General features: G+C 57.9%; 1 protein-coding gene across 3 annotated transcripts in view; it reads left to right on the forward strand.

Annotated features, from left to right (window-relative positions):
* Positions 1-14229, forward strand: part of FBXL18 (F-box and leucine rich repeat protein 18) — a 37704-nt gene extending 23475 nt beyond the window's left edge. Inside the window, exons 5-6 of one of the 3 annotated variants that reach the window (XR_009055550.1) lie at positions 32-184; positions 12383-12489. Coding sequence is in view for 2 of the 3 variants with exons in the window: in XM_057749871.1 (XP_057605854.1) it covers positions 12383-12539 (157 nt within the window). In the remaining variant the exon portion in view is untranslated. Of the gene's footprint in view, positions 1-31; positions 614-12382 lie in introns of those variants that run through there. The other 2 variants (XM_057749871.1, XM_057749874.1) reach the window with 2 other exon arrangements.
* Positions 14230-25084: the final 10855 nt, after the last annotated feature.

Here is a 25084-nt window from a genome sequence, read left to right on the forward strand (position 1 = left end):
CTAAGCCTCTTGGTTTGTGTGCAAAATACAGCTCAGTGGGCTTTGAGTGACGGCTACAGGGAATCTCCCCAGCGACAGCCTGACGTGAACTTGACTGCTGCGTGTGCAGAAGGTTCAAAGACTTCCTGTAAACGCAGATCCCGCGGGGTGTTAACTGAGCAAGTTGCCAGATAGCTTTGGTCAGGTGAGTACTTACTGTCTGTCCAGCAGGAGGGCATGAACTTGTTTTTGCCTGAGATTTGTAGGGAAGCAGGCAAGTGAGGTGGTGTCCGCAGGGCCTGCTTGGGCCGGGTGCTCCAGATTCTATAACTTCTCTCACCTGTGTGCCTCTGCAGGCTCCGAAGTTCTGGTCCGGGGGGCCTGTGTAAGGGCCACTCATGTCAAGTGCAGAGACCTTGGGATTTCTGAACCCTCCAACTCACACTGGACAGGTCAGGCAGGGACTGGAACTTAAGTCTCAAAGTAATTGGCTGCAGTTCCCTGATATCGGGCCGCTCGCCTCTGTCTGAGGTTGGCCTCAGGTGGCACACCTGGAGTCAGCCACCACGAGGACTGAGGGCTGTGTGCCTGCTGGCCAGCTCTGCTGAGGCCCTTCGAGGCCCTTCGAGGCCCTTCGAGGTGCAGAGGGCTTTTTTTTTTAAGAGGAGATTTTTTTTTTAATTAATTAATTTATTTTTGGCTGCATTGGGTCTTTGCTGCGTGGGCTTTTCTCTAGTTGCGGTGAGCGGGGGCTACTCTTAGTTGCGGTGTGTGGGCTTCTCAGTGCAGTGGCTTCTCTTGTTGTGGAACACAGGCTCTAGGCGCACGGGCTTCAGTAGTTGTGGCTCGCGGGCTCTAGAGTGCAGGCTTGGTGGCTGTGGCACACGGCCTTAGTTGCTCCACGGCATGTGGGATCTTCCTGGACCAGGGATCAAACCTGTGTCCCCTGCATTAGCAGGCAGATTCTTAACCACTGCACCACCAGGGAAGTCCTGGAGATGTGTTAAAAGGAAAACCTTTTAATACACATAACCTAAAATTTATTATTTTAATATTTCAAGGTGTGCAGTTCAGTGGAACACATGCACAGTGGGACCCTAATTCCACTTTGTTTCTGTGAACTGATGCAAATTTAACTCCGAATTTTCTGCCTCTGCACTTTGTTTGGATTTAGAAGCAGCAGTTGCTTGAGTGGTTGTGGGCGAAGGCACAGGATTTAAAACTGTTCTCCCTCCTTGTGGGGCAGCGTTTCCCCTGCTTTGCCCTCCGTTAGGGGCCCTTGCATGAGGTGTGCGGCCTCGCACTGGCTGTTCCCTGCAAACCAGGCCCCATCTTCCCCTGTGGGTCCTGGGGTTTGATGGCTGGTCCTCTCGAGAGGAAACGCGCTGACGTCAGTGCCCCTGGCGGAGTGCTGAGTGTGGCTGCCTCGTGGCAGTGTGGCCCAGAGGGTCGCAGCTTTCCTCTCCCAGCTTTCTGTGTCCCATCGGTGGCAGGACATGACAGGGAGGAGGCCCAGCTGGTCACAGACTTACAGAAGTGGCATCAGTCAGGAGGCCTCCAGAGTCACAGGCCTCCGGCTGCCCCGGCAAACAGTCCTCACGGCGGCCCCCTGCCTCACGGCTGTTGAGTTTCCCGGGAGAAGTCCTAGCGAAGGTTTTCCCCTCCTTCGTGTTTATGATATCTCCGAAAATGTAGACGACTCATCAAGCTATTTTTAAGTGAAGGTGTCCCTTGGCTGCACCAGCCTGCATAGCAGCACATCCGGGCCGGAGTTGTCACACGGTTTTGTGCTCTGATTTTTTTGAGTCCACATTACATCATGGATGTCTTCTTGTGTCATTAAAAAAAGCTGCAAACAGTTATTTTCACTGCCATTTGGTCCGTTACAGGACGTTGTGGTGGTTCTGGTCTGGCCAACACAGCTAATTTTGTGTGCCCTTGACTTTCCTTCACTTTGGCCTGGTTTTTCCCACCTGGGGAACCTGGGAGGGGCCTGCTCACCGCTCGCCATCGTGTGTCCACCCCTCGGTGTTCTCGTTTTGTGAGATGGAGCTGATGCCAAGCTGTACGGTGCCCAGGCACGCGGACTCCGGGGCAGACGGTAGCTGTTCGGGAACCGGGGTGCCGGGCAGGTGGTGCGGCCCCCCCGCCCCGCGCTCTCTCCCTCCTGCTCTCTGCCCGCTGGGCTGGTGGCGGGCGTGGCAGGAGGTGGAGACTGCTCGTCTTGGGTGCAGCGATGGTGCCTGGCTCAGCCCTCAAAGCTGCCGGAGGAGCGTTGACACTCCTCACCCTGGCAGACCCGCAGTAGGCCACGTTCACGGGGGCTCCGCTCCGGGGCTGACAGCGCCCTGGTGGGCGGGTTCTATCCCGGGGGCTCCTCCTGTGGCTGAGCCCGGGGCTCTGAGACCTGTGTGGGGGTCTGTCACTTCTCAGCCCTGAGGGGACCTCCTGCAGCGGGGGGCACCAGCTTTGGGCGTTACTGGTTTTCCCACTGTGTGTACACACATCCAAGGTCCAGGCAGTTCAGCGGAGCTGTGCTTGTGACGGGGAGGGTGGGAGCGCCTCTCACAGGTGTCGTTCACTGATGGAGTTGCTGTGCCTTCTTCTCCTCAGAAGCCACCCCAGCACAGGGCTCCGGCCCGCCCATCGGGCTTGGCAGTGGGTGTGGCCCTGCCCCGAGAGCCTTGTGCTCGCTCTCGGTTCTGTTCGAGGCCCCGCCTGCCACCTTCTTCCTGCCTGCAGCCTGCAGCCTGCTCCTGTCCTCGGGGCCCACACAAGGGCGGCCTCCCGCTGGGCTGTGGGCTCCCTTCTCTGGCCTGTTGGACTGCACACCCCTGCCCTTTCCTAGGGAGCGTAGCACTTCCCCCCAAAATCATCGCGTTCTTTGTATCTCCCTTAAGATGCTGAGTTTTTTGAGGGCCAGCGTGCAGTAGCTCTTCTTTCCTTTTGGGTCCTCGGTGCACGGTATTTGAGACCGGGCCTGAGGTTGGCGTTTGTTACGTGGGCTTCCTGGGCAGAAGCTGCGCCAGCCCCTCTGTCCCTTGTGTGCCAGCCCACGTCACGGTGGGAGATGCCCGCTGAGCACCTGGTGCTGGCAGCCCTGTGCGCGCTGGAGTGTGGCCGCCTTGTGGGCTCCTCCAGCCAGCATTCTTCCATCCTGGATGCAGGGGCCTCACTGGCACCTCTTCAGCAGTGCTCCCTTGGCAGGTGCCGTGTACTGCCTGGTGTTCCCACCTCCTAAAAGCACTTTGAGCTTCACACCCTAAGCCTGAGTGTACAGGTAGGGAAACCGAGGCTCCGAGAGGCGGGTGATGGCACAACAGGACCCCGGCATTGGAAGGACGGCGTTTGTGTCCCCGTAAGGCCTTGGCTGCGGCGCAGTGGGGTCCCAGCTGCTTTTCTGCAGGGTGCCCAGCAGGTGGTGCCGTCGCTCTCATAACCGCCTGCCTGGCACTCCTGGAGCACCCATGGTGCCAGGCCCCATCCCACCCTGGGGTCGCAGGAAAAGGAGAGGCTGGAGTTGTCGCTTCTGATGTGTTTCTTTCTTCTCACCTTTTTCCCTGCCTTGAGCTCAGAGAATTGTTTAAGCACCTGCCCGCTCACCTGTGTGGCACTGAGGGCCTCCTGTTCCCTGTGACTCAGCCAGTGGGGCTGGTGTCGCGTCTGCAGTCCTGTCCCTGGGAAGGTGTCGCCTCTCCCCGGGTCAGCACCTTCCTGCCAGTTAGTTCACACGCCTACCCCACATGTGGGTGCGTCTCAGCCGGTGCTTGTTGGCCATTGTTTCTTGTTGTCGTGCCCTCCATGGGCTTGGCACCGAGACCTGCAGCTGTGGCCCCGCCAGGACCTCTCAGGTGGCGGTGGCCTCAGGCGGGCTGCCTCGGTTTCCTGCCTTGTGAGGCGAGTTCACAGCGGGCCCGGGAGGCAGCTGTCATGGTGGGAGGTGCTGTGTGTACAGCAGCATCCTGATCAATATTCGTTTTCTTTTTTTATTTTCCGGATCTTCACTTTGCTCTTTCAAGTTTGAAATGTACGCCTCTGGGCCTTTCTCTGATGTCCTGTGGCGGGCGGCCTCCGCGAGGTTTTGGAGCAGCTTTCCCCTGCGTCTCCCCTCGCTGTGGGCCCTTCTGGTGGCCCCAGCGCTGGGCTGGGCTTCGTCTGGGGCAGTGCCACCAAGAGCAGTGACTCCTTGTAGCCGCTCCGGGGAGCAGCTCTCCTGCCGGCCTCCCCCCGTTCCTGCCCTGTGGACACCCCGAGTTCATTGGCCTCGGGGACACCCTACCCAGTGAGCAGAGCCAGCCTCTCTGTCTGTTTCACGTCCCATCTCTCCTAGAAAGCCTGAGTCGCCCTGTCCCGGCGGAGTCAGTACTGCCTGACCTGCTGGGGGGCTGCCTGGCTGGTCAGGAGCTGGCGCTGAGCCCTGTGGCCCCTGTCGTGGAACTGCCCTGGGCGTCTTCCTCTCTGTGCTGTGCACCCTCTGCTGTCCACTTTCTCCCGGACATGTGGCAGGTGGGGGGCCCTTCCCAGGGGATTTCAGAGCTTTCATGATTTCCTTTGACTCTTGCATTCCTGAAGGTTCCCTGCGAGGCCTCGTGAACTCTGGGGTTGGGTGAGGGCGGTATCTGCGCTTGCTTCTCTTTTGGTTTCCTGCCTGGGGTGACACGTGGCATCCTGCTGAGGTCGGACCCCCCCCCCCCCGCACCCTCAGATCCTGTGACCCGCTCACAGCCTGGCTGCTTCTCTGTGACTCTGAACCCGTCACTTCCCTCTCTGAGCCCAGCGTCCTGTCTGTAAAACAGCGGCCATCGTCGCTGCCTGCCAGCACTGCTGTCACCTTCCAGTGCCTGCCGCCTCTCTGTGCCCTCCCCGGTGACGTCACACGGGGTGCCTGACGATCACCTGGTGGAGGTGCCTCTCCCCCCTTGACAGAGGAGGGAGTCCAGCTTTGTGAGGTTGGCATCGGAGGCTGGTGTGGCCGTCCTTCCCCCTCTGCGGCATAGAATAACACGTGGTGCCCTGCTTCAGGGAAGCGGGATGGTGGGGCGGAAGAGGCTCTTGCCCTGCTGCGTCCCTGCCCGAGCTGGGCCGCCCATCTGAGGGGAGGTTGCGCTGGTTCTGAAGTGGTCCAAGCACTTTCCAGAAGGCGGGGCCTTCCTGGGGCCTCCCCCTCGGGGGTCTCGTCCGCTCCAGGCCGTGCACGTTGACTGGTCACAGCCCTCTCTCCCGCCCTGGGGCAGAAGCAGGCCTGGTCTTCCACCCCCCCGGGCCCAGCATTCCGCCGGACAGGGCCGTGTCTCTGCCTCGCAGCCCATGTGCAAGTTCCTTCCCTGAGCCGTCCTGGACTGCGTTTCCTGCGTGGTCTCGTGCCAGGGCGGAATGTGGGCCCGGAAGGCCGAGAGGCCGCGGCCCGGGCCTGAGCAGACACGTGCGGAGCTCCCACCCAATCTGCCCGGGCTCCCGGTGGGGCCGGGGCTCCAGGGCCTCCCGCGCGATGCAGCGCTTCTGCCCCTCTGTGTTTGTGTTCCGTGAGGTGTGTAGGACCAGGGAAGTTTTCAGATGCAGCGATACGTTGGTAAGTCTGGGGCACACTGGTAGCTTCAGAATTGAAGGTGGATTTTGAAATGTGGGGTTAGTGTTGTTTTGCCTCTGTACTTCCGTTAAAGGGGCAGTGGAACCCCGTCGCGGATCATCAGCTCACCACGCAGGGCGGGTCTCTGAGGTCCTTCCTACCTCGAATGGCGATCTGGGAGCGTCACGAGAAATACCAGGCTGGCGGGGTTCTGCTGCGGCAGGTTCGGCCGGGGGCGTCCTTGGCCTTGGCGCAGAGCTTGGTGGCTGCGCGTTCTGGCTGCACGCGTGGCGGACACCCCAGGGGCTGGTCTGGGAGCTGGCAGGGCGCAGCCGCGCCGTGGGCCCCGGTGCCGCAGCCAGGGGTGGGTGCCGCGGGGAGCGTCGGGGGCGGGACTGCAGTCCCAGCTGCTCGTCAGCGCGGAGGATGTGCACGGATTAGCATCTCCCGTGGCCGAGGCTGTCCAGGCCACCGAGGGGAGGGCCAGGGCGGTGGCTGCAGGGCAGGGGACTTCTTCCCAGCACGAAGGAGTCGTTCTTGGCGGTCTGGGTGTGGAGCCGCAGAATTCTCTAGAACAGGAACCCTCCTTTTGTCACGGGAGCCCCTCGTTTTCCAGGTAGGGACTCTGGGGTCAGAACCGCTGTGACTCTGAGCAGGGAGCTGGGGCCAGGCCCGAGGCGTCCACCTGCTGTCAGGCTCCTGCTGGCGTTCACGCCTCCCGGGGGACCTGCCGGGTGCCAGGCAGTACTCTGCAGTCTGGGGGGTCCCTCCCTTGAGAACGACGCAGGGTGGGGGTCTTCTCTGATGAGAACTCAGCTCTGTCTTGCTGTCCTGTCTCTGCCGTGGTCCGCACGCCTCCCTTTTCTTGGGGGGGGTCTCTGGAGGATGGATTCCAGTGACGGTCCAGATACAGTGATGCCCGGGTGTTCCTGGCTTTGGGGTCCCTGGCTGGTGGCGTCAGCCCTGTGGGAGGCGCGGGCAGGGCCAGGTCACCAAGGTAGTTCTGAGCGTTGAGCGTCTCTGCATTTCTCTGCAGGCGGGTTCTGCTCTTGTTTTTAATTGTTTCATTGTGGTAAAATATCTGTAACACAACGGTTGTCATTTTAACCATTTGTAAGTGTACCATTTGCTGGCGTTGAATGCTGTGCACCCACCACCGCAGTCTGTGCCCAAAACCTCCTCGTCGTCCCAAACAGCAGCTCCATGTGGTTAAACTATACCCCCGCTTCTCCTCCTTCCCCCAGCTCCTGCGAAGCACCGTTCTGTTTTCTGTCTGTGCACCTGAGCCTTGTAGGTGCCTCACAGGAGCAGAATCCTACAGTGTTTGTCCATTCGGGTCTGGCCTATTCCACTTAACGTGACGTCCTCAGGGTTCACCCAGGTCGTGACACGCGTCAGAACTCTCTTCCCTTAGGGCTGAGTGATACTCCAGCATATGGGTAGATCGTATTTTATTTGGTCTTGCATCTTGACACTTCCTGTTGTTTTTTTTTTTTTTTTTTTTTTTTTTGGCACACAGGCTTAGTTGCTCCGTGGCATGTGGGATCTTCCTGGAGCTGGGATCGAACCTGTGACCTCTGCATTGGCAGGCAGATTCTTAACCACTGCGCCACCTAGGAAGCCCTCCTGTTGTTTTTAACTCATATTTTTTGTGAATGAAGTTGAATATCTTTGAGTGTTCTTAAAAAATCATTTATTGGGAATTCCCTGGTTGCCCCGTGGTTAGGACTCGGAACGTTCACTGCCGGGGCCTGTGTTCAATCCCTGGTCAGGAAACTAAGATCCTGCAAGCTGCCTGGCGCAGCCAAAACAACAAAAAATCGTTTGTAGAAAATGACAGACGAGGAAAACGACCTGCAGGTTCCGTCACAGGCAGAGGTCTGATCGGCGAGGGCTCCCACCCGCACGACCGTGGGGATGGGACCAGCAGCACCATTCAAACCAGGCAGGGGTCCGAGGGCGCAGGACGGGGGCTGCAGGTGGTTTATAGCTGAGAGACATCACCCAACCTTCCCTGTGAGAAAAACAGGAACAGCTCTGTTGCTGGAAAGTTCGAAAGCAGGCCGTGGTCTGCTCGAGTAGGGATCGAGGCGGTGACTGCCGGGGGCTGGGGTTTCTGGGGCGTGGCGGCCGTGTCTCGTGTGGGTGCCGGTCACTACACTTCAGCACAATGTTTTCCACGCCCTCGGGCAAAGCCCGCTCGTGTTAGTGGAGGGAGGAGACGCCGTGGCCCGAGGCCGGTGGGCCACCCTGTGGAGGCTGAGCCGCCGTGGATCAGCACTCACGGCCTGACCCCGCTAAGCTCCCCGCTCCAGGCTTCGGTCCTACAGACGGGCGTGTGCACGCTGTCTGCTCAGAGCGCGTCACTGCAGGGCTGTTTGTTTCAGCAGAAGATTGAAAACGACCCACGTGTCTGTCGGCCGGAGGCGGGGGGGTAAATTGTGACGCGTCCGGTTGGTGGAATGAAGTACAGCCGGTAAAAGATCTCCAGGAAGCACTTGGGGTCACCAGGGGGAGTCTTTCAAGGTGTGTCTCAAACAAGAGCAGGGGCGTGACCTGTTTCTCTGCGTGAGTGCGTGTGTAAAGTGTTTCTGGAAGGAGGGGCCTTGGCAGCGTCCTGGGGGGTGGGGGAGGGGAGGGGCCCGGGGGACGCCCCAAACCAGCTCCCCTGTATTCTGGTTTGTCCCGGCCTCCCTCCTTCAGGCGCTTCTGGTGACAGAGCCTCGCACTGGAGTTACCGGCTCCAGGGGTCCAGGCCCGCGGGTTTGCAATCCTGTGCCTCCACCTGGGACCTGGGGGCCGCACTGGACGTGACAGCCACACCGAGAGTCTCTTCCGCCCCTTCCTCTGCGCGAGGGCGGATTCCAGGCTGCTCCAAGGTGCCCTGTGGGTCCCCGCAGTTTTGGTGGGGAGCTCGGAGGGCGTGCCCCACACGCTTGCCCAGAGCAGCGTGAGTTCTGTGAAACTTTGATGGGTATTTTATTCTTGGCCCCCGCCCACCTCTGTGCTTCTTGAAGATACGTGTTACAGTGTGAGTGGCTTTTATAAGATATCTTCTGACTTTGGCTTTCCTATAAGACCCTTTTTTGGGAAGAAGAGACTGTCACTTTAATTTTTTTTTCTAGTTTCTCAGGCAAAGAAACAAAGCCAGCAGGTGTGCTTCGATGATGGAGCCAGCGCTGCTCCCAGGCTGGTCCCCAGCCGGCCCCTCCCACAACCCTTCCAGCTCCGGCACCTGCAGGGCCAGGCAGGAGACCGAGGTCCCCGGGGCCCCCTCCCTCGCACTCTGGGTGGGCGTCAGGCTCAGGGCTGCTGCCAGCGTGGTGGCTGCGCAGGACACCCCTTTCTGTGTCCTCGTGTCCTCCGTGTAGCGGCCTGAGGTCCTGGGGGCTGCGGCTGCTGTGTCCTCTGCCTGTGTCAGTGAGGAGCTTGGAGCCCCGCCCTCCCGGCCAGGCCACTTCTCTCTGCTCCTCCACGACAGCCACATGCGGATGTGAAGTGGGCAGTCGCTCCTGGTCCCCCTCCCCTCTGGTCACTCTGCAGCAGCATCCCCTCGGCCCTGTTGGGGTGGTTGGCTCAGCCAGCTTCTCGTTGTGGCCCGGAAGTGCTGTCTGAGTCCTTTATAGGCCTGTCTTTTTTTTCTTTTCTTTTGAGTGCATTCAGCATTTTGGCACGCGGGGCCTTAGTTCCCGACCAGGGATCCCAGGGATCGAAGCCGTGCCCCCCGCAGTGGAAGCTGGGAGTCTTAACCACTGGACCATCAGGGAAGTCCCTGTAGGCCTGTCTTTTTTTTTAAATTATTTTATTTATATACTTATTTTTGGCTGTGTTGGGTCTTTGTTGCTGTGCGCGGGCTTTCTCTAGTTGTGGCGAGCGGGGACTACTCTTTGTTGCGGTGTGTGGGCTTCTCATTGAGGTGGCTTCTCTTGTTGAGCACGGGCTCTAGGTGTGCGGGCTTCAGTAGTCGTGGCATGTGGGCTCAGTATTTGTGGCTCTCAGGCTCTAGAACACAGGCTCAGTAGTTGTGGCGCACGGGCTTAGTTGCTCTGCAGCATGTAGGATTTTCCCGGACCAGGGATTGAACCCATGTCCCCTGCCTTGGCAGGTGTATGCTTAACCACTGTGCCCAGGGAAGTCCCAGGCCTGTCTTTTGAAGTGTAAAAGTGTGCATGCCTTTTGACCCAATGACCCTATTTCTGGAATTTATTCTGAGGAAACAACTGAAAGCACAGGTAAGATTATACTGTATTAAATGATGTTTACTGACACGCTATTTAAAGGGGTCCCTATATTGTGTCCCCTAGGGAATTGGCCAGGCAGGTGTGGTGCCTCTGCTGTCAGGCGGGGCCATGGGAGGAGGTGGTCGCTGGGTGTTTCGTTGCTTTGGGGGCGGCGTGGACACAGCCCTGAGGACTGGAAGGAAATTCACCAAACCTGGCTCAGGTTGTCTACATTCCCAAGCCACCTCTGGAAGGAATATGCTCGAACAGCGGGGCTGTGGGGGAGGGGCTGCTGGAGCTGCGGGGCGGGGGGGGCGGGGGGGGGTGGTGCCCTCTCCATTTCACCTTCTCTATAGTATTTTCTCTCTAAACAAAACAATGGTTTTAAGACAAGCAAAATCTTGTCTGCTTCCTGGAGGCTCAGAGAATGCATTTTGGGCAGCTGAGGTTTTCAGGCAGCCAAAGGCCTCATTTTACATCTCCTGGTGTGTTTTTTAACAGCCTCAGGTAGAGCTTTTTCTTCCGTGTGGTACCTCCCTTCCGGCTGTTAGAGATGGCAGAGAATAAGTGGAGTTGAACTTCCCTGAACCTGTGTTTCTGAAAGCCCCTAGTGAGTGCCCTCAGACCCGCGGGAGGGGCAGGTCTCCTCTGGCCTCCGTGAGAAGTGGGCGCGGGCGGGCGGCAGAGCCTGCGGGCCCCTGTCACAGGGTTAGCGCGTGGGCTCCACAGATCTTGCCTCTTGTGCCCCCAGATGGGATCCAGGCTAGCACAGTGTGGGGCGGGGGGCCCTCTGCCTTCTCTGCTGCCCAGGATGGCCTTGGGGTGGCCGAGGGCAGGGTCTGGGCTGGGGAGTGCAGGCGGGGGAGGGTGCACGGGGATGGCGCGTTGCGGGGGCCTGGGGTGGGGGAGTGCACCGGGAGGGCGCGCCCACCTGTGCCTGACGGGGAATCTGCAGTGATGCCATTCGCCCCAGTCTGGGCGGGGGTGGGGTGGGGTGGGGGTGGGCCCTGAGAGGCGACCTGTCCTGCCCTAGGTCCTCAGCGTAGTTCTGAATGTGGGTAGCTGGAAGTTGTTTTATTTTATTCCATCGCATCTATTTACTTCAGTCTCAAACTATATTTGAGTCGTACAAATGAACATTGTAACACGTGTGCAGGTGACCCCGCAGAACCCACATGAGCCCCAGCCGGGAACTCGCCCCCCACCCCGGGGGAGCCGCAGCCCTGTGCTGGCTCGGAAGGGAGTGATGGCGCTCTGCCTTTGCCCCTTGTCCACTGTCTTGTCACCGACTCCAGGCTTCACTCTGGGTGGGGACAGTGAGGGTCCAGCGGGGGGAAGCAGGCAGGCTCCTGGGGGAGGGGCTGTACAGAGAGGCGGGTGCAGGCGAGCCCCCCAGCTCTGTCAGGTCGGAGCTGACCTGGGTGCTGGCCGCGCAGAAGGCCTTGGGAAGGGAGTCCGTCAGATCCTGGGGCGGCCCCTTCACCCTGCAATCGCTGGTCAGGGCTGTGCGGAGGGGAGGGCGCCCCACATTCCTGGCTGTTGGTGAGAAATTAATCCCCCTTCAGCATCTTGACAGCAGCTGGTGAAGAGCCTCAGGGTAGCGGGAGGCTTGCAGGCACATCCCACCCTGAGAATGTTTTGTTTCAAGCTGAGTAGATCTCGCAGCGGGTTTGCAGGTGAGGACTTGCCCGGGAGGGTCACGGTCACAGACGCAGAATGCAGTACACAGAACCGGGAGGCGTTTCCTTGGCATCTTTATTGCCAGAACATCGAGTTTTACGAGTACCTCTCTGGTGTTGGCTTTACGTATGTCGTGAACCCCGCACAGTGCTGCTGGGGGGGTGGGGGCGGTGGGCGGGGGCTGGCGCTGCGGTGTCCTCCATCCTCGAAGCCCGCCTGCGGCTGGGGGCCTGGCTTTAGTTTTGACGAATCGTCTGGGCACCTTCCTGCCTCTCACCTTTCGAGATCCCTGGGATGGACCTTTCTCCCGTGACCAGAGTCACCTTGGGTTCCAGGTGGGAAGGGGGATGGTCACCGTGCTGGCTGGCCACCTGGGGGTGAAGGGCGGGTGACGTGAGGTGATGTCTGTCGGCTCCAGCGCAGCGCCGGGCCCCGCAGGTGCTCCGTGGAGACTGTCATCCCCCCACGGAGTGGAGCCTGTCGCCCGTGGGTGCGGAAGGCAGGAGGGTCATCTGACAGTCGCTTGTCGCACATCCTGACAAAGGCGCGTGGCGGCCGGCAGCCACGTTGGTTTGCTCTCCTAGCAGAGTGGCTGCACCACCTGACTTGGGAGTTCGTGGCCCTCGAGGGTGGCCTGTGGGCCCACAGCTTTGGCCGCCTGTCCCCTCTCTCCACTCCCGTGCGGGTGTCCTGGCTGTGGGGCGTCCAGTGGCCACAGACATCGGTTCTGCGGCTCCCTGGGTGTCAGCCTTCAGGGACCCCATGCTGCCAGGAAAGGCAGGGGCCTGTCCGACCGGCCGCCGTCCTGCTCGCTGCCTGGAGCCTCAGCGCGGGGGCCTGTCCTGCCTCGGCCGGCCACCTCTGCACCCTGAGCCGGCCTCCCCGCCTCCCCGCCCCCCCGCCCCGTGGCCCTGCTAACAGCCTGCCTCTGGTTCAGTTTCCAGGCCGAGCGGCCGGCGCTGAATGTCGTCATCTTCCCTCTGCTCCACGAGGGCCTGACCGATGTCATCCGGGATGTCCCCATGGTGCACCTGGACGAGGTCACCTTATTTAAAAGCAGAGTGGCCGAGGAGCCACCAAACCTGTGGTGGTGACAGGAGTGGGCCCCCACCTGCACGTCGCCGCCTGTGGCCTCTGAGTCTCCGTGGCCGAGGAAGCAGGACCACCCTGGACGGGCGTGTGGCCTCCAGCCTCTGCCACGGCTGCCGCTGCTGCTCCCCACCTGCGCGAGGTCCCCGGGTCCCCGGTGGGTCACAGGAGGAAGGAAGTCCCCCCCCCCACCCCGCCCATCTTGTGCACCCGCCCCGGCCCCTGCGGGCTTCTTCTCATGAGGACTCTGGGCTCCGTGACACTCGGGCTGAGATGAGTGAGGAGGATGAGGCGGAAGGGCCGGCTGTTGGCCCACCTGTGGAGTCCGGCCGGCTGTTCTTGGACTGAGACACATCGCCAGGGCACCAGCTCCTTGGGTGCCAGGTCCCCAGAGCGCCACATGACCCCACGGCTGCCCCCCAGCCCCCATGAGTGGCCCTTTGCCCCTGTGTCCCTGGTCACCTGCCTCCGGGCTCTGTGGAGGGTGGCCGTGAGCCCGAGGTGAGGGGGAGCTTGCAGGTGTTGTGGCTGCAGATCTGGGGCTCTCCTCTCCTTCCTTAACCCGGTTACGTCTCCGGTGTATTTCCAGCCAGATGATGTCAGGCAGGTTCCGGCCAGCGGCTGGTTGCTGGGCGGGGCCTGCTGCTCGTGGAAGCTCCAGGTCCCTGTGAAGGTCGGTGTTTCTGGGGAAACATAGATAGACCTGCTTCATTAGAAAAACTTGAAGTATTAAAACCCAGAAGGGATGTGTGAGTCCGGAGTGGTGATCACATTACCCCATTTCAGATAGATAGCTTTATTTAGCACTTTAAAATAATGCAACGCAGCTATTCCCAAAACGAGGGATGTCCTCCCAGTGTTCCGGGTCTGACGCCATGTGCTGCGTGGTGCCTCTGCCTTGTCAGCCGCGAGACGCCCCTGGAGCAGTCCTCCCTGCAGCTGGCAGGCTTCTGAGGGGCCCCGGTTGGGTTCCCTCCACCCAGAGTCTTGCCCCGACGCTCCAGTGACGCTCCTGGGGACTTCTGGGGAGGGCCGGGCGGCGTCGGGGCAGCTTCCAGCTGGGGCACCTGGGTGTCCGCAGAGGCTGCCTCCCCGGGCCTCCGGGGGCTGAGCCCGTCTCACTGCAGCCTGCCCTTTCGCCGGGCTGGGCTGCAGAGTCCGCCAGGCCCCCTTCGCTGCTGCGGCCCCTCTTGGCTGCTGTCTGCTCTGTGGCCCCAGCCCAGCCGGCTTCCCACTCTGTCCCATGTGATGGTTGCCCCCGTGTCGTGTAGCGTGTCCTGTAGTTTGCCTGTTAGAGGACCCAGTACCTGGACCCTGGGCCTGCATTGGCCTGCGCTTCCCTGGGTCCTCAAGGGGCAGACCGTTCAGCAGCCCCCACGCCACCGGGCCATGGTGGAAGTGCGCCTAGGGTCCGGGTCTCGGGATGCACGCAGGCCCCGCGTGCTCTGGTCGATTCTTCCTGAGCACCGTCTGTCTGGCAGCCTCCACCCGTCCCGTGGCCCTGGCCCTGCTCTCACCCTCTCCATAGTGTGCGGAGCTGGGCTTCCGCTGCCCTGCGGTTTTCTTGCCGAGGGTGCCGTTGTCTCCTCTCGGGAGCACCGAGTGCCCTCCTCCCTCCCTGGCTGCTGCTGGAGGCTCCTTGCCTCCTGCCTACAGGGACCCGCTGCCTCCAGGGGAATGCCTTGCGATGGGGCCCCCGCCCTCACCTCTGCAGTCCTGACCTGGGCTGGGAGCCACAGCCAGCCGCGCTCCTCTGGCCTTGCAGGCCGCCGGCCAGGCTGCCCTGGGCCCAGAGAGACGGGGCCGTGTGCTGTGGATGAGGGTCTGAGAGGTGATGGGAGCCACCCCTGCCCTCATCTCTGGGCATTTCTTTCAGAGGTACCTTGAGACCACCAGGAGGGTGATCAGGAAGCGTGGTGTGGGGACTGACTGCTTCTTGTCCTCACAGCAAGGAGGTGGCTAGTTACAGGCTGACCAGCAGGGGGACTCGGCCCAGGATGGGGGCAGAGGTGGCCTGGCCGACTCCGGGACCCCTGGGGCCCTGGGTGCACATCTCCTTTCCCGCAGAGCAGCCCGGGCTCAGGCCAGAGAATGATCTGCCTACGAGGAGTTCATCCGCAGGCTGCGATGGTTTTCGTGCTCTCGCCCGGATGGCCTGTTCTCATGAGTGAGCGGTTTTAACCAGCAGCGTTGTTTAAGCCAGCAAACAGGCTGGGAGGGGCCGTTCACGAGAGGCTGAGGCGCAGGCTGCCTTGCAAAGCAGCCCCCAAACAGGAGGCCTTGTATTTTTAGCGTCCCCTCAACCGTCCTTTACTTAGAGCAGGAATTTCCGCTGCTTCCACACCCGAGACAGGATTCACCAGATGTTAGTAATGTGCTTATTCTTGCTAAGTGCTGTTTTGGCACCGGTGTTAATTGCAATTTATATTCTGCAGCATTTTGCGCTGGGAAAAGAACCCACCCTAATGGTCCCCCGTTGGCAGAACTAGGCTGTTGAGCCGCGGACCGTGTGCCACCTGCCGAGAGGGGCCTGGTCAGCACTGGGGCCTGCGCGTGCGTGTGCCCCGCGTGCGTGTGCCGGGCGGAGCGTGGACGTCTGTGTGCCCACACGTGTGCGTGTAGTCCGCTGGAGACGGGTTCTGTTCATGGTGTGCGTGTGTGAGACAGACAGCGGGGGAGGTGGGGACGCGGGGAAGGAGGTCAGGGCATTCATCTCTTTGTTGGAAAGAGGATGCCCTGGCCTCCCGAGGCCGCCCCTCTGCCCGTGTCCCCCGCGGCCCTGCCTGCTCGCAGGGCTGCGGCCTCGCGGCTGCGCCCCCGGGCAGCCTGCCGGCCTGGCCTGAAGGTGCTCCCCCGGGAGGCTTCTCGAGCCTGAGGAGAGCAGAGTCCCCCCGCCCTCCCCGCTGTCGGTGGCTTTTCTCATTTTCACGTGTGAGTATTTTTATTTCCCAGCCGGGGAGGCTGGATTAAGGACACGTCACTCTGTTGTGCAGCGAGGGGGAGGATTTTTATCCCCGCCTGTCAGCTGCCCTTGCGGGACTGAGGAGACAGGTCCGAGGGTCCCTTCACAGGCCTGGAACGGCGCCCCCTCCTCGGGCAGCTCTGCAAGGCTGGGTGCTAAGGGTGACACTCCCTTCATCCCCCACCCCTGCCCCCTGCTCCGGGATCTGGAGCTGCAGGCCACTCCGCCCAGGGGGCAGAAGCTTGGCCGAGGCCTGGGCTGGGAAGGCTGGGCCGGGAGAGCCAGGCGCCGGGGTCTGTGTCGCCTGGAGGGCCTGAAACCAGCCGTTGCAGCCTTGTTGCACAGTGGCCTCCCAGACGCGTGGCCAGGATGGCGGCGAGTCCCAGGGCCCCGGCCCTGCCTGGCGGGAAGGGGTCCTGCCCTGATAGGCCCACCCTCCCCTCCTCCTCTGAGTGGCACCGGGGCAGCTGGTGGCCTCCTGCTTCCTTGTGTTCTCACTGTTTGTTCTATTAGGATTTGAAAATTGTGAAGACCTCGTAAGAAGAAATAAGAGAAATTAGTGGGTGAGGATGGTGGAGTGTGGCCTTGGCAACAGGTTCCGGCGGCTTCAGCCACCAAGCCCGAGGTGAGGGAGTCGCGGACAGGACCCCTGCGGTCCTTGTGGCCTCGGCTCCAGTCCCCCTCCCCCTCTCACAGGACAGGATGGAGTTGTGAGGAGGGCTCCGGCTCCCAGGGGATGGTCATGGTCTCCGGTCTCATTTGCATCCGGGATGCAGGATTCTAATGAGATGTGTCCCAGGTCAGCTGAGCGTGAGAGCAAATACCCACAGAAATTCAAACAAACTGCGAGCACGATGCAGGCCGACCAATGTCGTCTAAGTTACTTTCTACAGCTCTTTCAAAAAACACTGAAGTGTGAGGTTTTGCATTAATATCACAGGGTCAGGCTACTCACCACACCAGACTCCAGGCCAGCGGGATCCGGAGGCCTCCTCGCTGTGCCCACTGGGCTGGCAAAGGGGTGCGAGAGGTGGGGGTGCTTCGGCATACGTGGCCATGGGCACGTGACACCCAGTGGCCGGTGGTGGCGTTCAGCCCTGGTGCCGCTGCCCTTCTGACCGTTGCCCGTCGCCTGCACCTCTGACCGGACACAGTTGCACTCAGCATGCTATTGATGGTAAGAGGGGTGGGGTGAGTTTTCAGGGTGTCTCGCGGCATGTGTGTGACCAGGTGCTAAATGACCAAATACACATCACCTGCCTTTCGATGACAGACCTCCTCGTCCTCCGGTGAGGCCCCTCCTGAATTTTGTGTTCCAACCACATTTTGAATGGGTATTTTCATGTAAATGTGTGGCATGTGAAAAGTTTCAAATAAAGTGAACTTGATTTAGAAAACCGGGCAGCTGTGTCGTCCTTCCAGCAGGGGCGCCCCCTGACCTTTCCCCTGTGGCCCCCTGTGCAGCCCTGGAGGGCGGCTGGTGGCAGTGGCACCCTGGTCACCCGTTGCTCTTCAGGTGTTGAGGACAGACTCTGTGCTTGGCCACTTAGGGGTCCTTGGATGGAGACGTGAGACCCAAAGGGGGGACCAGATGCTGCCTGGGGCCATGGGGAGGTGACTGAGTTGGCCTTCGCAGGCTAGGGGTGGGATCAGAGGTCAGATCTGGGCTGGCGGGCAGGGGCACAGGGACACTGGTGTGGCCCGAAGCTGCTCTCTGCACAAAGTCTCCGTGAGGCTGGCAGAGGCTGAATGAGTGCAGACGTTATCTGGGGGCTGTGGGGATCGAGTCAGTTTCATTTTTATTTAATACACATTTTTGTATTTTTAAATTGTGGTAAAATGTGCATAACATAAAATTCACTGTCTAAACCATTTTTATGTGTACAGTTCAGTGTCATTAAATACATTCACATTGTTGTATAACCGGCACCACCATCATCTCCAGAACTCTTCTCATCGTCCCAAACTGAAACTCTGTCCGCGTTAAACTCTAAGTCCCCCAGCCCCCTTCCCCCAGCTCCTGGCACCCACCCTTCTGCTTTCTGTCTCCGTGGACCTGACTGCTGTGGGACCTCATGTAGGTGGAACCACAGTGTGTGTCCTTTTGTGCCTGGCTTGTTTGCAACATCGGGTTTAGGCAGAAACTTCCTTCAGCAGACCTGGCTCTGGGAAGGGCTCAGCCAGAGGGGCATGGAAGGTGGCAGGTGAGGTGGGGATGTATCTGGGGAGGGCAGGCATCTGGGGAGGAGCGGGGACCTGGACTTGGGAGGGGCCGCGGACAGAGGTGGGCCTCAGGGATGTTGCAGGACAGAGTGACGAGGGCAGGGACCGTCAGGAGGACTCAGCGATGCCTCCTGAGCCCCCGGCGGGTCCTCAAGGTGAGAGCCGCCGGAGCTGCAGCAGCAGCGAGGGGGCAGGAGGCGCCGTGCCTCCCGATTCTGCCTGAGCTGGTCGCCCAGGCCTGGCGTGCGCCCACCGGACTCGCCACCAGAGGGGAGGGTCTAGGAGCAGGACGGCTGCTCTGGGCCCTGGCCGGGCACCCCTCCCTCCTGGGCGCAGGACGGGTGGACGGGTACGAGGTGCACGGCCCGTGCAGATGGGCTGCCGGGGCTGGACTGTCCCCCAGCAGCTGGCAAGGCCCGAGGTGGGGCAGGCGCTCCTGCAGCCCCCTGTGCTGCGTGTGCGCAGCCGGGCAGGTGCTGGGAGAGGTGGGCCCTGCTTTGGGGGGCAGGGGGGGTGCCCTGGCATCACGGCCAGGAGCCCATTTCCAGGGCTGGAGGGGCCTCTCCCAGGGGGACAGGTTTTCGGGGCGTCCTCTCCCCACCACAGGGTGGGGGCTGCCCCTGTAGAGACGTGTCGTCAGTCTCGGGCCTTCACACGCGTGCACCCACCCCACGTGCACACACACGCACGCTTACACCCATCCATTCACCACTGCACACACACAGATTCACAAACACACGCCAACACACACGCTCATGCCCGTACAACTCGTGTCACACCTGACATTCACCCCCTCACACTCACATTCACCCCCACTCACAGGCAGGTCCACAGACACCCCGACATTCACATTCGTATCACACGCTTCACCCCACCCTCTCTCACCCTTTCACACGTTCTCACAGGCACGTGTGTGGACTTACGTTCGCAGACACATCCATTCACAGGCCGCTCCCACACCTGCTGATGCACACGCACGTCCCTGCCCATCTCACACGTCCCTGCGTTCACATGAGCACGTACGCGCGTCACACTTCCACATAATCACACACTTGTTCGCACACCCACACCAGTGCCCTCGCAGGGTCACACCCACACGTGCACACGTGCATCCACTGATATACATACATTTGCACACACACACGCTGATATCTAGCGCTCGTCCTCACACCCACCCACACGTCCACCTTCACACCCAGTCACACTCAGACACGTCCACACATGTTCAGACACACATTCCGGTTCCCTGTCATGTGCCCTCTGAGACGTGTACTCCCATGTCACACGTACACATTCACACACACACACAAAGGGACTGCACCGATTCTACACACCAGTCAGCACAACCAGTTCACTTAAAGGTCGACTTTTCTATTATGTGCATCCCAGGGAATTTGAAAAATTCCAAGAGGTAGAACAAAGGGGAAGAGAAATCGCCCCCGTCCTCCCCAGCCAGAGACAACCTCTGCTGATGTTTTCGTTAGTGTCCTTAGAGCCTTTGTTCCCTGCTTTTAAAAACCGTCTGAGCTGTGATCATCCGATTTCGGGTGCTGCGTTGTGTGTACCACAATGAAAGCCTCTTGCCTGTGCTCTCCCAGCTCACCCTTTTAATGATGTGGCTTTGCCGCCGCAGGCCCGCTGGTCCCCCGCTGTCGGACAATTAGGTTGTCTCTAATTAGTCACTCTTCCAAGGAAAGCGGCCCCGAACATCCTTGTGCTGGAGCGTTTTTCTATATTTAGAATTATTTCCTTGGGAGACACTCTCGTTAGTGAAATTTCTGGGTCTAAGTGGGACTTTTTTAAGGCTGGGAGGAGCTTTTAGGAAGCTGTAGAAGCAGAGTTGTATTTGGGGCGTGGGTTTAGCATCTTCCCACCAGGACGATGGCCCCTGTCTTAGTCCCCGGCTTCAGAACGTGAAGGTCACCTCCCAACTGCTCCCTGCACGAGTGTTTTTATTTGCTACGCTTCCTGATTGCAAATGCACGAATTCCCAAGGACGTAAATGACTGTTAAGGCATACAGATGAGCAATGCAGATGAACTAAAATTAACACAATTAAGATGATGTGCGTCCTACCAAACAGTGATTCCCCACCATTCGCACTGGTGTCCGGGGAGGGCAGTGACCTCCAGCTGGGTATTCCAGGATGGAGGAGTGTGGTCTCAGCCAGAGCCCGGCTCCTCCCTCCCACTCACCTCGTGCACGGGCCTCGGGCCTGGGTCCTGGCAGCGTCAGGCCTGGCCATCTGCAGAGGTAGAATCTGGTCCCCAAAGATGTCCGCACCCTAATCCCCAGGTCCTGTGACGATGCTGGGTTCCTGGCAAAGTGGAATTACGTTTGCTAATCAGCAGGCTCTGAGATGGTGAGGTTATCCTGGTGTGCCCAGCGGGGTCACAGGGGTCCTTGAAAGTCCAGGAGGGAGGCTTGAGAAGGACCCAGCCCGACGCTTCTGGCGGAAGGGACCACCCGCCCAGGACTGCAGGCAGCCTTGAGGAGCCGGACAAAGCCGGGGGTGGATTCTTCCCTGGAGCCACCAGAGGGAGCACGGCCCTGGTGACACCTTGATTTTAGCCCAGTGAGACCTGCGTCAGACTCCCGACTTCCAGAACTGCGGTGATTGACACAATATTAGCAACAGGAAAGGAAAACACCACTGGGGGCTTTCCCCGGTCCCTCTCCAATCCTTCCTGCACTCAGAGCCCACCCGCAAAGTGAGGGAGGAAAACAGGTGAGTGAAAGAACGACAGGAAGGAAATGCAGGCACGTTTCCTGTGGGTGGGAGGATTTCTCCGTGTGTGTGTGTGTGTGTGTGTGTGTGTGTGTGTGTGTGTGTGTGTGTGTGTGTGTGTGTGTGTTAATTCTCTTCTTTTTCCAGATTTTCTACAGTGGGCATGGATGAAATTCTGAGATGTAAACACACACACACATAAAAAGAAAGTGAATAAAATAATTTCATTAAACATATTCGAGGGTGACACTCTTCGACAAGAACCGATCATCTCTAGATCTATTAAAAGAAAAAATTGTTCACCGTATATTAATCCCAAAGGCAAATTGCAAGATACTATACAAGATATGATGACCTATTTTGGTTAGAAAGAAGCCTTTACGAGGATAAGTTTATGCAACGCACAATCTGGACCAGCACAAGTATACTCCAGCTGTTAGTGGAGGGGTCTTTGGGGGAGTGGGCTACCCAAAATGAGGCTGGATCCCATGGGAACCAAAGTTTGGGGGTTCAGACCATCGTTCGGGGTGGAGATGGGCCCTCCTTAAATTAAGGTGGGATGAGGAGGAACTTCCTAGGTAGCGCAGTGGGTAAGAATCCACCTGCCAAGGCAGGGGACTGGGGTTCGATCCCTGCCCCAGGAAGATCCCACATGCCGCGGAGCAACTAAGCTCGTGCGCCACAACTATTGAGCCTGCACTCTAGAGCCCGTGAGTCACAACTGTTGAGCCCATGTGCCGCAACTACTGAAGCCCACGTGCCTAGAGCCCCTGCTCTGCAACAAGAGAGGCCACCGCAATGAGAAGCCTGTGCACCACAATGAAGAGTAGCCCCTGCTTGCTGCAACTAGAGAAAGCCTGAGCGCAGCAACGAAGACCCAACACAGCCAAGAAAATAAATAAATTAATTAATTAAAAAAGAAAAAAGAAAGGTGGGATGAGGAGAGCCTGGAGTCAGCCCTTGCGGGAGCAGGGGGTAGCATCCAGGCGCTCCTCCCTGGGTATGGGGGCCGGGAGCAGAGCCTTGGTGGTCTTTGAGGAAATTCTTCAAAGGCATAGCCTGGTTTTCAGCAGAGAAGCCGTAAGCTTTGTGCACAGTTACCTTGTTCTCCAGAACAAACCAGGGAGGCTCCGCGCCCTGCCCGACAGCCACAGCCTGCCCGCCGGCCACCTGCTCTGGGCCCCATGCCAGGGGACACTCAGCTTCAAGCCACAAAGCAGGGCTGCCCTGCTCTGCAGGGAGGGGGTGGAAGGCCTCGTTTCTTTTAACGTTTTCTTAAAAAAAAAAAAAATCAGTACAGAAAATCACAGAAAACAAATGGCCTGATGAATTAGCATAATGTGCCCAGAAGCAGTTTCGCTGCTCAAGGCACAACCACCTCCCTCGCCCGCCAGTCCGAGCAGCCACTGCCCCGGGTGGCTTCACCCACTGTCCCCTGGGACACTGCAGCTCAGGCTCACACAGTTTTCGTTGCTGTATCTTAAAGTCCCGTCCAGACGGCCCCACCCATCCCTTTCTCTCCCAGACCAACGGATATTTTGGGGCACCTGGGCCAGCTGACCTGGAGAACCCCCCACAGTCTGGATTTTGCTACCTGCATCCCGAGGTACTTCCACATGGTCCGTTTCCTGCAAATGGGCAGCTGGATGCGGAGGTTTGGTCTGATTCACGTTCTAGTCTTCAGTGTTAACAGTTATTCTTTTTTTGCTGCTTTTGCTTTTAAGTGTAATTTTTGGAAGTGGAATGTATTTGTGTGATTCAACAATGAATAAAGGGAGTTTCCTGGTGGCCTAATGGTTAGGATTCTGGGCTTTCACAGCTGTGGCCTGGGTTCAGTCCTTGGTTGGGGAACTGATACAGTGTGGCAAAAACAAACAAAAAAGACAAAACGGGGACTTCCTGGCGGTCCAGTGGTTGGGACTCCATGCTTTTCACTGCGGGGGGTCCAGGTTCAATCCCTGCTCAGGGAACTAGTATCCCGCAGGCCGAGAGGCGTGGCCAAACAAACAAACAAAACAAAAAGAAGAAATACGAGAGGATTCCTCAGGGAAGGATTCCTCAGGAGATGTCCCTTCCTTACTCATGTCCCTCAGGCACCCAGTTCACAGCCCATTCCTCTCGCCCCCAGGGAACCACCGCTTCAGTTTTTTATGCCTCTTTCTAGAGTTTCTTTATATACAAAGAAATATGAATGTATAGCCCATCGCTCCCCTGCTTTTTTTAAACTGCCGTAGCCACTTCTAAGTGTACAGTGCGGCAGCATTAAGTGCGTCCACACTGTTGTGCAGCCCTCACCACTGTCCACCTCCATCCACCGTCATCTTCCCCAACTGCAGCTCTGTCCCCATTAAGCGCTAACTCCCCCTCCCCCTCCCCCAGCCCCTGGCACCCACCCTTCTTTCCTCCTCTTCAGTTTGACTGCTCTAGAGCATTCACACAAGTGGAATCAGACAGTGCTATGGTCTGAATGTTTGTGTACCCCCCAATTTATGTATTGAAATCCTAACCCCCACAGGGATGGCAATAGGAGGGCAGAGTCCTGACAAATGAGATTAGTGCCTTATAGGAGGGACCCCAGAGAGATCCCTTGCCCACCAAAGATCCGAATATGTCAGAGCTTTTCAAAGCCAGCTGGAAACATCCCATTCCTCAAGCTATTTGGTTAGTCTATTATCTATTTATTACTTATTTATGTATCTCTTATTTTGGTTAGTCTGTTACTTGCTCCAACTATTATTCATTGCCTCAGGCAGCTGCAGCATTAAAACACTTGCTTGTAATTATTTTAGATAAATGCCCCTCTGTGAAAGGCTTTTTAGCACTGAGTGAGCTCTGAGTTAGGTTAAATGAAGATAATTTTTTCCATGGAAGTACTAGACATGTCCAATGATGCCAGTTTTTTTGGGGAGTGGGGGATAGGCTTTGGAAGAGCCTCAGCTCCATTCTGCTTCTTCTGGGCCTGGGAATGTGGGCTGTTAGTTTTCAAAGCTGTGGCTGAGCAAGAGAAAGGGAGATGGGATAGGGCAAATTAAAAACCCAGGAAGCTTTCTTTTTCTAGGGAGGTTCAGTTGGTTTTCTTGAATAAACATTCCCCAGGTTGCTGCAAGCCTCTGGTTAATTTCCAGAGTTCTGAAGAAGTTGATGTTGTTAATTTCTGCCAGTTTTTTCCATTGATTTTATAAGGGGTGAATTTTTGACTGTTCTTGCTGTGTCCTGTTTGCTCCCATCACCTCCTCATTCAGTTTTGACAGCTGCGTAGCATCCGCTGGGTGGATGTTTTATCATTTACCCACCCCCTGTGGTTGGATGTTTAGATGGTTTTCAGTCCTTTGTGATTACATGCAATGCTACAAATTGAATATCTGTTATTTTACACATGTGCATGTATCTGTAAAATAAATTCCTAGAAGCGGAATAGCTGTATGAAAGAGTATATACATTTGTAATTTTGATAGATACTGCCCAAATTGTCTTTCATGGGGATTGGGGGAACCAGTTTACATTCCCACTAGAAACGTACAACAGTATCTGTTTCCGAGACTCGCCTGATGGTCCTGTGGTTACGATTCGGAGGTCCCAATGCAGGGGGCCCCCGGGTTCGATCCCTGGTCAGGGAACTAGATCCTGTGAGCCTCAACTAAGACCTGATGCAGCCAAATAAATAAATGAATATTAAAAAAATGATCTGTATCCCATAGTCTTGCCAGTAGAGGGTGTTCTCTAACTTTTGGAGTTTGCAAACTTGGGGGATAAGAAATAGTATCTCCGGGTAATTTTACTGAGCATTTCCTTTATGAGCAAAGTTGAGCATCTTTTCAGGTATTTTGTTTATGTATTTCTCTTCTTGGCCATGCCACACTGCTTGCAGGTTCTTAGTTGCCTGCCCAGGGGTTGAACCCAGGCCCCAGCGGTGACAGCACTGAGTCCTAACCACTGGGTCTCCAGGGAATTCCCGAGGGCCTGTATTTTTATATAAATAAATGTGTGGGACTTCCTAGGTGGCGCAGTGGTTGGGAATCCGCCTGCCAATGCAGGGAACACGGGTTCGAGCCCTGCTCTGGGAAGATTCCACATGCCGTGGAGCAACTAAGCCCTTGCACCACAACTATTGAACCCATGTGCCACAACTATTGAAGCCCACGTGCCTAGAGCCTGTGCTCTACAACAAGAGAAGCCAGTACAATGAGGAGCCCTAGAGCCCATGCTCTGCAACAAGAGAAGCCACTACAATGAGGAGCCCGCACACCACAAGGAAGAGTAGCCCCCGCTCGCTTCAACTAGAGAAAGCCCGTGTGCAGCAACGAAGACCCAACGCAGCCAATAAATAAAAGAAAGAAATTAAAAAAAAGAATAAAGAAACCACTAATTTGCAATCTTTAAAAAAAAAAATGTGTGCTTCTCCACATTTCTTACTCAGGCACGTCTTGCTCTCAACGGACCCAGAGACAGTTCAAGCCCTGATGCTTTAAGCTCCCCGCACTGGCTGCTTCTGCCCTCTGGGGGCAAGGGCAGGACCCTGGTGCCTCCTTGAGGACTTGGCTGTCTGATGAGCCAGGCTCGGGGACACACATGGGTACCAGTTGTCTCCTGTTGGTTGGTTATGCTTTTTCCTCTGCTGAGGTTTGACTTCGGCAAAC

This window comes from Hippopotamus amphibius, chromosome 9, assembly GCF_030028045.1.
Source record: "Hippopotamus amphibius kiboko isolate mHipAmp2 chromosome 9, mHipAmp2.hap2, whole genome shotgun sequence".
Taxonomy (NCBI): domain Eukaryota; kingdom Metazoa; phylum Chordata; class Mammalia; order Artiodactyla; family Hippopotamidae; genus Hippopotamus; species Hippopotamus amphibius.